A 12,426-nucleotide genomic window follows, 5' to 3' on the forward strand; every position below is an offset into this window, starting at 1 on the left:
ATTTATACACGGTGTTAAGCACAGCGTCACTGTGCTTTTACATTAGTACAAGGATTCCATATCCTAGTAATGACTAAGTTCAGTGGATTTCCCCACACACAGAACACCTTTATTTCATTGTCACACATTGTGCATCACTTTAGACCAACATAAAAGAAAATATGAATAACCTCACAGTAGATTTAACGAACATAAAAGCATTGAATGATTATTGCTAAAGGTAGCTGGACGGTGTAGTCTTCTATTAAGGGGTTAATATGCAGTGTATGGCATACATGAGTAAATAGACACTTTTGAAATTAAGCCAACACCTCCCTCCATAGTCTTCCAACTAAGTTGTCAGACGTCAGAGTTATGCATGTCCTGTTAAGCAAGAGACACGGGAAATCTGTATCCGGGGAAACAGGCAATATACATCACCATGCTCTGCTAATTTTACTAAGGGCCTCTTATCCCCCTGTACCCCATGTTTCCACTTACCCTTCCTTATAGATTGTAAGTTCCTTGGGGCCGGGCCCTCTTTACCTACTGTAACAATGTTAATGCATGTGTTTTCATCCTCCACTCCTAGTGTACTGCGCTCTGGAATATGTTAGCGTTTTGTATAAAAATAAATGATAATACCTTTACCCAACTAGTCCAAAATTTCTGGGTCGGTTTGGAAAATATGGTCCTAGCATGGGGTCTAGAACTAGGGGTGCAGTGGGTACTGCAGCCCACCTGTATGTATGTTACTAATTTTCTATGTACTGAACCTGAAAACTGCAAAATTCATATTGTGCAGTGCTGTATAGTAGTAATGAGATTTGGGGACATCATAATAATACTACTACATCTGCACACTGAAGTCTTTTGTGTTTTTATCTAGAAAGGACTACAAACCCCAGCCGGGCGATATAATGCAAGCCCTTCGCAAAGCGGTGTGTGTATATGCCAGGCTGGGCGGTGTGTGTATATGCCAGGCTGGGCGGTGTGTGTATATGCCAGGCGGTGTGTGTATATGCCAGGCTGGGCGGTGTGTGTATATGCCAGGCTGGGCGGTGTGTGTATATGCCAGGCGGTGTGTGTATATGCCAGGCTGGGCGGTGTGTGTATATGCCAGGCTGGGCGGTGTGTGTATATGCCAGGCGGTGTGTGTATATGCCAGGCTGGGCGGTGTGTGTATATGCCAGGCGGTGTGTGTATATGCCAGGCTGGGCGGTGTGTGTATATGCCAGGCTGGGCGGTGTGTGTATATGCCAGGCGGTGTGTGTATATGCCAGGCTCGGTTACCTGCTCTCTTGCGGGAGTGCCCGGCGGCCCTGGGCTGCGGTCTCTGGCTCTCCCCCTGAGGTCGCCCCACACAGCCTCCCATGGCCGGTCCCTGGTCAGCAGCTCTCCATGCACCCGGCGGGACTGTCCTCTCTCCGGACCCGGGGTCCCAGCGTGCGCCTGCACGCGCACTGCTACTCCCTCTCTATGGGAAATCCTCCAGCCTGAAACTTTCCCCCCCCCTCCCAGCCGCGGTGTCCTCAGGATTTCCTGCTCCTCTCCTCGGGATTTCCTGCTCCTGCCCTCTGCACCTTAGGGAGATCCCAACCATCCGCCCGGGTCCTGCAGATCACCGAGGAGGCGCACAGACTGGCCAGGAACCCTCCTCTATCCCCCCACAGGCTCTTGTGCTTTGTATATAATTAGTTCATGTGTTTGCTAGGAAATATATTCCCCTTTGCGTCCCTTCTCCTTCTCTCCTCCCACTTCAGGTGAGCATGTGACAGCCAGAGAGCCACCCTCCTGCGCTCTCCTCCCCTATTCATGTGCATGAGAGAGCCACCCTCCTGCTCCTGCGCTCTCCTCCCCTATTCATGTGCATTCAAATGAACCTCTGTACCTCTCCCCCCTCCTCTCTGCCTGATGCGATCTCACGCTGTCTTCCTTCCCAGGGATCTCTGTCCCCTGCTGCTGATCCTGTTTCTGTGTATATAATCCTCGGCTCAGGGTAGCAGGCAGGAGATCCCCACTGCTAATCTAGGGTCTGTGACCCGCCCCCACATAATGCCGGGGGGGGGGGCAGGGAAGGGGCGGCCAGTGCTTGTGTGTTAATGAGATTAAGGGATGGGTTTGTGTTGTCTTGCCTAGTACTCTTGCACAGTGAATCCCGCGCTGTGGTCTCAGCACATTCCCGGTGCCTCCTCGTTACTTTGCAGATAAGATGATTTACTGGAGATGGGGCAGATTGCATGATAACCACCCAGGAATATGATTTACTGGAGATGGGGCAGATTGCATGATAACCACCCAGGAATAACCTGCTGCAGCTCCATCAGACTTTCTGTTATCAGTGTATACCATGTGCTTGTTTGTCAAGCAAGTTCACTGTTGCCATTGTGAAGCAGATCCTCTCCTACACCACCAATACACTGGGTTTATGCAAATGTGTCCCCTTCATTATACCCCAGTCCTGCTGTGTCCCTGCCCAGCAACTTCATCTAAACAGACGGGCAAATAAATGAGAATGAATGAACTCTAATGGACACCCCCAGATTTGCGCGCTGTTTGCCCCATCCCTTGTCACGGACCCCTCCTTGATTGCATTTTTTGCATTCCTCGGCGTGCTGTATTTACTCTCAGGGCAGGGTTTGGAAACAACTTCCCTTCAGCAGCTCCCTGGTCACTTCAAACTCATTCACTCCTCCTGCAAGCCGCCTCCTGTTACCTCTCCGTCCCCTCCCACCCCCTGCCCATTACTGATTATGTTCAGTACACATCGGTGCCAGGGTGTTGTTACTAGTGAACCTGGAGTCTGTTCATATTAAAGCTGCCCAATGTCTTCTTTTACCTGGGGCATTCCCCCTTTGTACACAGATAAAACAAAAATTACTTTGGGCGGCTTGCAGCAAATAAAAATATCACTTATGGGCACATTTACATGTCAGACATGTCCACAGACCTGCCTTTCCCCATTATCTCTTAGCATACAATGTTTCCACTGCAGCCAGGGATTCTGGGTAATAACATGCAAATGAGAACTGTGTTTGGACAGCATAAAAAGCTTGTTAAAATCACCCAAAGTTTGTTTAATTTTAAATAATAAATCACATATTAGTCAAGTCTTCAATATATTGCTGGAATTCCCTACCATGTACTATTAGGCTGCGGCCACATTAGCGCTGAGCGTGCTGACCGTGCGGTGCTTGCCGAGGTTAGTTTCGGCAAGTGAAATTGTCCCGTCCACGCAAACGCGGTGCGCTCGTGCGCGGGCACGGACGCTCACCCACGCTTGGCTCTTGCGTAAACAAAAAAAGAGACTTTCAACCGCGCTCAACTTACCCGCAATGCCCCCCCCCCCCCCTACGCACACTTGCGAAAGTGGCAGGACACCCGACGCTCATGCTTGGACAGCTGGTAATGTCACCGCTCTCAAGCATGAGCTCGGTCAGCACTAGCGTGGCCGCAGCCTTTGGCTAAGGCCCCGCTCCCTCCGTCAGCGCTCCCGCACTGCAGACAGGCGGGGCGCTAACAGACACAGACCGCGATATGTGGTCTGTAGGGAGCGGGAGCCGGAGCGGGAGGTGGGCGGGAGTGGGAGGTTTGAGCCGGAGGGGGGGCATGGCTTGAGCGGAGGGACCCGCTACTCTACCCCCCCTCCCTCCCTCCACGGGCTCGGGCTGGCACTCATACACACACACACAGACACAGACAGAGGCAGGCACTCACGCACTCAGACACACACATACACACACACGCAGGCACTCTCTCACACACACACACACACACACGCAGGCAGGCACTCATACACATACACACACACACACAGAGGCAGGCACTCACACACTCAGGCACACACATACACAAACACAGATAGGCAGTCAGACACACACATACACACACACAGACACACACTCACGCTGCTTTCCCCCCACACTCCTCCCCGCTCCCCGAAGCCTCTCCTCCTCCCGAAGCCTCCCCTCCTCATTGGCTCACAGCCACACCACGTGACGCGTCAACGCTAGGGATCACCATTCTCTTGTATCCCGTAGCGGCTGACGCGTCACAGCATGTACTGAGCTGTGCAGCCAGGGGGGACCGGGACCGGCTCGGGAGGATTCCCCTGCTGGTGGGGAACTCGCGTGTGGCCGCCCGCGCCACCGGGCGCAACGGGTCCCAGCCCTTAGACTCTCCCCCAGATGTCAGATATGTTAAAACAAACCTATTTAAAGGAAGCCTATCTGGCATACCTCTAAAATCCCCTCATCTCCCACCCCCCCCCCCCCCACCCCAACCAACAAACCCCACTGGCTGTGCGGCTGGACCAATCTCCACCCCATGTAACACCCCCACACCCCCCAACCTCAATGGATGTGGCTGTCAGGCTGTGCCATATTCCAAACTGAGATACACATAATTCCACAATGAGCAGCCACTTTACCTTTTTGTTTCGATATTGTCATTCACTGCCTCTAGATTGTAAGCTCTCACGATCAGAGCCCTCATTATCTCTTTGTGTCTGTTTGTCTATATTTGTATGTAACTGTTTATGTAATTATCAAATCCCTGTGCCCACATTGTACCGCGCTGCTGAATATGTTGGTGCTTTAGAAATAAACAATAATAAATGCTGGCTGTGAAACTTTCCTGGGTTTATCCTTCCAGATGTTAGATTAGAGTAGCTTTAGTACTATGAGATGCAAGTGACGATTAACAACTTAATTAAATATATGCAACCTGGGACATTACAATTGAAGGTAACTATGTAGTTGCCTAATGTAATTTAGGGTCTAGCACAGGCAGGCATTACACCAATTTTATGTTGAGTTAACACCAATGGTCATTGTAGGTGCCGTCTAGCTAATGAATTCAAAGAAAAACCAAATTTGTTTATTTCACAAATTGCCTTCGTGTTTTACCATCATTCTTTTTTCGGTAGCAAAATCTCCAAGTGGATTTGGAGAACTCGTAAAAATGGCGCCCATAAATGTTTTATTGACAAAATAAGACGTGTGTGTGCTTATACATGATCCAGATCCAGATAGCTGTCTCCTGAAAGCAGACAAATTTTACTAAGAACACCATTCCATTTAAAGTATTTTAAACCCTTGGGAACCTTCCAACCAGTACTGTAGTGTGAGCAAAATCATGCCAAATCTCTAAGCTTACCATTAAGCTAAGTACATTCACCTATTTTTAGCAAAGGTTACTCTACCTAAATCAGTATATGTAATTATATGCCACCTTCTTGATGCATGTGGCTTGGTGGCTTAACCACTTCAATGCCAAAGAATGAGTTTAAACAACTACGAAAAAGAGGAACTTACAGAATGTACAACTGCTGATGCAAGACAGAATGTATTGAAAATAAGTATGTTTTACCATGTAAGAATGGAAATGTATATCATGTACAAGATTGTAAGATTTGTAATAAAAAAAGATTTTAAAAAATACAACAACTACGGACTGTGACAACTGGCAGCGAAGGAAATGTATATTTGTGCAGATAATTAAATACAGAATAATACACGGAAGTGGGCTTTAAGCAAATATTTAATTATTTGTTACTAATGTAATCAAATGATGTTTTAAAGCTAGAGGTAATGCTGAGGAGTCATTTGTTTCAAATAAATAAAAAATACTCTGTAACACAAGCCGTTGTTTAGATAAAGGCCACTTCTACAAGGAATAATTTCGGAGAGTTCCAAAAGAGTCCTTAAAAAAGCCAGATATGTAAATAGTATGTCTGGGCACAATGGCGGAAGGAGTAGGTTAGTGGTAGTACCTGTGAAACCCATCCGAGTCGCAATATAGAAACTCTCCTGGTCTGTGTCGGACTGGGGTACCAAAGGCCCTCTTGTCTTAATAGATCCTTTGTTTTCTTTAACATTTAGGATAGCCATGTGGCTACCCAATTAATATTTTAGCTCCTTTTATGTGTTAGCCATGAGGTGCTCAACTCTAGTCATTCCAGAGGTGTGGGGCAGTCAGTGAGAAAGGGTTAATGTCCCTTATTGCCTGCCAGCAAAATGTAGCCCAAAGTGACTATGTTATAATACAAATATTTCCCACATCGCATTCTTATTACTCTTAGTTAATGTGAAGACATAAAGTGACGATTTTACTAGTCCGTTCCATTTCTTGTGTATACCAAACAAGTACAAACACATTGTGGTTTTGTGACCATTTTTGGTCCCCTGACAGAGAAAGGGTGTGCATTATTGCAGTGATGTCATAAGGGACACATTGGGCAGGGATGGATGAGACGGGGTCAACAATTTTAGAGACCCGCTAAATAGAAACATTTATTTCATTTTCAGAAAAACCACGTAGTAATCATTTTAGTTTTCTTTTTTTAAAGTTAATATTAGCTATTCGGAACTGCCCTTTTTAACATGCCGAGCTTATAAAGCATGGATGTTACAAGGCAATAAAAAAAAAAACAGGAAAAGAAGCTTTCCCAGTGATATAAAAGAAAGTGATTATAAGATCATGTTACTTCAATATAAATTACAGTGAAGAAATGCAGCTCCAACTTTACAGCCTGTGTGTTCAGTCTTTAAGATAGGCTGGATGAAAAAATTGCAATGGGTGGAGTGCAAAATATGTAACAGTGGTTAACAATAGTGATAAGTAGTGATAATTGTGAAAAATGTGAAAAATGTCTCACTCCATGAACTCACACGAAGAAATTTGTCAAGTGTTTGTGAATCAGGAGGTTCACTCTCTCTCCGAACACAGTACAGATTGTACAAAAATACATGTATTTGAAGCAATCCCACATACATTTGCTCAGATACAATTGGGCATATAGTGCATATAGCACACCAGGAACCATAGCCGCCAATGCTCCGACTTAGATCTCGAGGCTTCAAACTCCTCGCCTCTCTCGGCGTCTTACGCCACTTTCTGTCTTTGGGCTTCAGTCAGTGCCGCGGTCTCTCCTGTCCTCCCTGAATACAGGGCTCACAGCCGGCTCTGGACCTCTGACTGAGACCCTACGCTTTGTTTCCAACACATGTATTTTTGTACAATCTGTACTGTGTTCGGTTCTGTGTTTGAGTGAGCGGTGGGACCCTGTGCCAGTGTGGACCCAGAGAGAGAGAGAGAACACCGCCTGATTCACAAACCCTTGACAAATTTCTTTGTGTGAGTTCATGGAGTAAAGTTTCAAAGTGAAGGGAAACAGTTTCAGGCGAGGAGAATCCTGCATGTGCAGCCAACACATAGGGTTGTCAGGTGTCCAGTGTTAAACCGGACTGTCCTGTATTTGGAAGCTCTGTCCTGTAAAAAGTGAGAGGTAATACTGGACATGTATTAATGCTCTCTTTGCTTGGGGGGGGGGGGGCGCAGGATTTCCCTGAGCAGGGAGGGAGCAGGGCTGTTGCTAGGGGACTGGGCAGCCTCCTCCATCTTAATTGGCTGCTGCTGGGTAATGCAGCCAATCAGGAGGAGGTGTCAGGAGCCCGGGGGTGGGGCCAAGAGGAGGAGCAAACAGCATGGAGCGGAGAGAGAGGGGGGGGTGTAGGTGGGTGTTTGTGTCTCTGTCTCGAGCGCATCACATCCACCCAGTAGCCCAAGCACGCTGCCTAGGGGTCACACTCGACTCCTCTCTCACATTCGCCCCTCACATTCAAAACATTTCTAAAACTTGTCGCTTTTTCCTCCTCAATATAACAAAGATACGCCCTTTCCTCTGTTGCTCGACTGCTAAAACTCTGACTCAGGCCCTCATTCTCTCCCGTCTTGATTACTGTAACCTCCTGCTGTCCGGCCTTCCTGCCTCTCACCTGTCTCCCCTACAATCTATCCTAAATGCTGCTGCCAGAATCACTCTACTCTTTCCTAGATCTGTCTCAGCATCACCCCTCCTGAAATCCCTCTCCTGGCTTCCAATCAAATCCCGCATCTCACACTCCATTCTTCTCCTCACTTTTAAAGCTTTACACTCTTCTGCCCCTCCTTACATCTCAGCCCTAATTTCTCGCTATACACCATCCCGACTCTTGCGTTCTGCTCAAGGATGTCTTCTTTCTACCCCCTTTTTATCTAAAGCCCTCTCCCGCCTTAAACCTTTTTCACTGACTGCCCCACACCTCTGGAATGCCCTTCCCCTCAGTACCCGACTAGCACCCTCTCTATCCACCTTTAAGACCCACCTTAAGACACACTTGCTTAAAGAAGCATACGAATAGCACTGTGAACATTCTGAACACATGATACATAAAGCTTGGCCCCCTGCAGACGCACTTACCAGAACTCCCTCCTCCTGTCTCTGTACGTTCTCCCTACCTACCAATTAGATTGTAAGCTCCTCGGGGCAGGGACTCCTCTTCCTTAATGTTATGTTTATGTCTAAAGCACTTATTCCCATGATCTGTTATTTATATTATCTGTTATTTATTCGATTACCACATGTATTACTACTGTGAAGCGCTATGTACATTAATGGCGCTCTATAAATAAAGACATACAATACATACAATACAATACATCTTTCACCATTGTGTGCAGTATTTTTGGCGAAGCCACCTGGCAACCCTAACACAACATAAACAAACAATTTCTTCACAGTGCAGGTCTCCTCTAGGACAGGGATACAAAGCAGATCTCTACTCGCAAGTTCATAATGCAATTCTCCATTTAATGTGACAGCCAAGAACAGTGGAGAGACGACGTTTCAGATCCTACCTGCTGAAAGGTCCATATATGACCTGAAACGTTTTGTTTGTTCGTGTCGTAAGACCGTTTTCTTATTTTTCACAATTATCACTAATCCAAACCAGCAAGTGTTCACAGTGTAATCAAGTGTAATCACTCAGGATATTGGCACTTTGTATTGCACGTTTCAATCTGCGCCAGGAACACTTGTTGGTTTGGATTGGTGTTTTTTGGCGGTTTGGGAGACCGCTGGTGTTCAGGCAGCATTTTGAAATAATTATTTTATATCACTTATTTGTTGCGCTTTATTTGTTGTTTATTTGTTTCACAATTATCACTACTTATCACTATTGTTCACAACTGTTATATATTTTGCGCTCCAACAATTGCAATTTTTTAATGTGCATTAAGGCAATAGGAGTTATTACCTTTCCACAATATTTTAAACTATGTAACAAATATGTTTAGATTTTTATGTTAAGAAATGCCTTTGCTCTTAGGTAAGGAAAATTTAAAAAAAGAAATACAAGTTTGCCATAGCTTTCTGCTTTGCCACAGTTGCAAGGTTATGGTTATTTTCAGTTCCATGCAGGAATATGCTGTGAAAAGGTCACTTTGTGTGACCAACCTATATTGTATCTATATATATATTTCTCAAACCGTTGTATGCCTGTCTGTCTGTTCTGTGTCTCCCTGTCCCTAGGGGCAATAACATTGGACCTTTGGCCCGTCACTCCGCCTCAGGCCAATGAGATGGCTCCCTTGGCCTGCCCGCCCCCGCACCCCTCTCATTGGCCTGAGGCGGAGTGACAGGCCAAAGGGGACACACACACACACATACACACACTCTCTCACTCTCTCTTCCCCCCCCCCCATCACGTGCGCCCCCCTGCACCGGCTCCCGGACGGAGGGGAAGAGCGGCGCGGCCCTCCTGCCACAGCCGCCAACTTCAGGCTCCTTCCCCTAGCTCTCAACCGGCTCCCGGACGGAGGGGAAGCGCGGCACGGCCCTCCTAACCCAGCCGCCAACGCTCCCTTACCTCCCCGGCGCTCCCTTACTTCCCCGGCGCTCCCTTGCCTCCCCAGCGCTACCTCTCCGGCCGCTGGGGGGCCAAGCAGCCTCCTCGGATCTGCGCCAGTCCCACTCTCCACCACCTCTCACTCCCGTTGTGTGTGTGTGTGTGTGTGTGTGTGTGTGGAGAGGGACATTTTACTCCTGCCAACAATTTGTGCCTCACTTTTACCCCTACCCCTCACCCCCCTACCCCTGCCCTTCACCCCCCCCCTACCCCTGCCCTTCACCCCCCCCCTACCCCTGCCCTTCACCCCCCCCTACCCCTGCCCTTCACCCCCCCTACCCCTGCCCTTCACCCCCCCACCCCTGCCCTTCACCCCCTCCCTACCCTGCCTTTCAACCCCCCACCCCTGCCCTTCACCCCCCCTACCCCTGCCCTTCCCCCCCCCTACCCCTGCCCTTCCCCCCCCTACTCCTGCCCTTCCCCCCCCTAACCCTGCCCTTCACCCCCCCTACCCCTGCCCTTCACCCCCCCTACCCCTGCCCTTCACCCCCCCACGCCTGCCCTTCACCCCTACCCTTCACCAACCCCTGCCCCCCCTACCCCTGCCCTTCACCCCCCCCACCCCTGCCCTTCACCCCCCTACCCCTGCCCTTCACCCCCCCTACCCCTGCCCTTCACCCCCCCTTCACCCCCTGCCATTCACCCCCCTACCCCTGCCCTTCACCACCCTACCCCTGCCCTTCACCCCCCCTACCCCTGCCCTTCACCACCCCCTAGCCCTGCCCTTCACCGCCCCCTTACCCCTGCCCTTCACCCCCCCTAGCCCTGCCCTTCACACCCCCCCCTAGCCCTGCCCTTCACACCCCCCCCCTAGCCCTGCCCTTCACACCCCCCCCTAGCCCTGCCCTTCACACCCCCCCACTCTTCACCCCCCTCGCCTGCTGTCTCTGTAAGTCTTCCATCAAACCACTTAGATTGTAAGCTCTCCGGGGCAGGGATTTCCTTTCCTATTGTCTGATTTTGCTGCACTTATTGTATAATTATAATTCCCTGTACTGTATTCTTTGTGACAAGCTGAGTACACTTTTGGCGCTATATAAGAGATACAATACAATAGAAGCAGTAAAATAACAAGCAGCAATACATGTTATGTATGTCTGAGATACAGAAGCTATCGGGAGGAATTCAGAATGAGGTATGTGATTGAGATGGAAAGGGGAAATACAGGAATTTTTGTATAATAATTGTCACATTTATACTTCACAGATGTGAATTTCAACAGTTTGTTTTTTTAAATAAAGTTTGACACATTTCTTGAATAATCAGTGGGGGTGGGAGATCACGTGACAATACATCACCTTTCCCCCCTCCCCACGTGATGCTGGAGCCCGAGGCAGCCGGTGGTGCTGCGCATGCGTGGTTTGTGTCTGCACGCTCCCTGCGCCCTGTGCATCCTCCAGCATCATGGCCGCCGCCGCGCAGAGCGCTGTGTGGGGGCTGGTGGAGGAGTTTGTGTCCGGGCAGCAGGACAGCAAAGCTTCCGAGGTGGCAGCAGGTATATAATATATGTGCAGGACAGGCGGGGCCCCGCAGTGGTGAGGGAGCTGTGGTGTGCGCTGCGTGATGGGAGCACGTGATGTCAGGACTATTACAGGATGTGGGGCAGGACCTGGGGGTCTGCATAATGTCATTTTGTAGGCAGGAGGGAGACTGGGTGTGGGCTCTTCAATCTCCCCACACACACATCTCTTGTCCAGCCCTTGTCCACCACTGCTAGATGAAGGCCTCCCCACCCAATGATATATACATACAAACATACCAATGATGTACCAAAAAGCATCTGGTGATAAAGGATGCAAAAAAGGAATATTATAGTTTGAAAATAATGGGACCTTCCTAGGGGAGGGGGGTTTATGTGTGTGTGTGTATATAAATATATATATATTTGGGTGTGTATGTAGGTCTTTGTATATATATATATTTAAAATGAAAATACTGATTGCGAGCACATTCACATTTCTCAGACAGGTCTGCAACCCTGCCTTTCCCCCAGTGTCTCTAAGGGCTGAGACCCTCTGCGCCCGGCGGCGCGAGCGTTCACCACCAGCAGGGGAATCCCCGCCCTCCCCTCGCTGCACGGCTCACTACGCACTGTGACGCGTCAGCCGGCAGGGGATGCAAGAAAATTGTGATCCCGAGCGGTGACGCATCACGTGGTGCGCTGATGAGCCAATCAGCGGCGGGAGCGGGAGCTGTCACACAGCTTCCTAGACAAGGTGGTGTGTCTGTGTCTCTCTGTCTGTGTCTCTCTGTCTGTTGTCTCTCCGCTCAAACCTCCCGCTCCCGCTCCCCCTCCCCCTCCCCCTCCCCCTCCCCCTCCCCCTCCCCCTCCCCCTCCCCCTCCCGCTCCCCCTCCCGCTCCCCCTCCCGCTCCCCCTCCCGCTCCCCCTCCCGCTCCCTACAGACCGCATATGTGTCTGTCAGCGCCCCGCCTGTCTGCAGTGCGGGCGCGCTGACTGAGGGAGCGGGGCCTTAGGCTTAGGCCTCGGCCAGGCTCCCCGCTGGCGTGCCGCACACCTTGCGGGTGCTTTCCCTGCGCGCCGTCAGGGGGCGGGCCAGTGGCGTCAGCATCACAGAGCTGGTTTGCCCTAATTGGGCAACCCGCTCACGTGTCCGGCCCTGCGCGCCGGAAAGCGGGGAAATTTTAAAATTCCCTCAGACCTACGCTTCCGCACGCTTGCGGAAGCGTAGGCGAGCTCCTACTAAGGCCGCTCTAATT

The 12,426-nt window shown here is 49.7% G+C and overlaps 2 protein-coding genes across 2 annotated transcripts in view; one reads left to right on the plus strand and one right to left on the minus strand.

Moving 5' to 3' along the window:
- Nucleotides 1-1,952, minus strand: part of UBTD1 (ubiquitin domain containing 1) — a 41,747-nt gene extending 39,795 nt beyond the window's left edge. Inside the window, exon 1 of the mRNA XM_075612379.1 lies at nt 1,273-1,952. Within this exon, the coding sequence (XP_075468494.1) occupies nt 1,273-1,354 (82 nt within the window). The 5' untranslated portion in view covers nt 1,355-1,952. The remainder of the gene's footprint in view (nt 1-1,272) is intronic.
- A 9,095-nt stretch (nt 1,953-11,047) lies between these two features.
- The window catches only part of MMS19 (MMS19 cytosolic iron-sulfur assembly component), a 49,678-nt gene continuing 48,299 nt past the window's right edge, over nt 11,048-12,426 (plus strand). Inside the window, exon 1 of the mRNA XM_075612380.1 lies at nt 11,048-11,202. Within this exon, the coding sequence (XP_075468495.1) occupies nt 11,112-11,202 (91 nt within the window). The 5' untranslated portion in view covers nt 11,048-11,111. The remainder of the gene's footprint in view (nt 11,203-12,426) is intronic.

The sequence above is a fragment of the Ascaphus truei genome, chromosome 8 (assembly GCF_040206685.1).
Source record: "Ascaphus truei isolate aAscTru1 chromosome 8, aAscTru1.hap1, whole genome shotgun sequence".
In the NCBI taxonomy this organism is placed as follows: domain Eukaryota; kingdom Metazoa; phylum Chordata; class Amphibia; order Anura; family Ascaphidae; genus Ascaphus; species Ascaphus truei.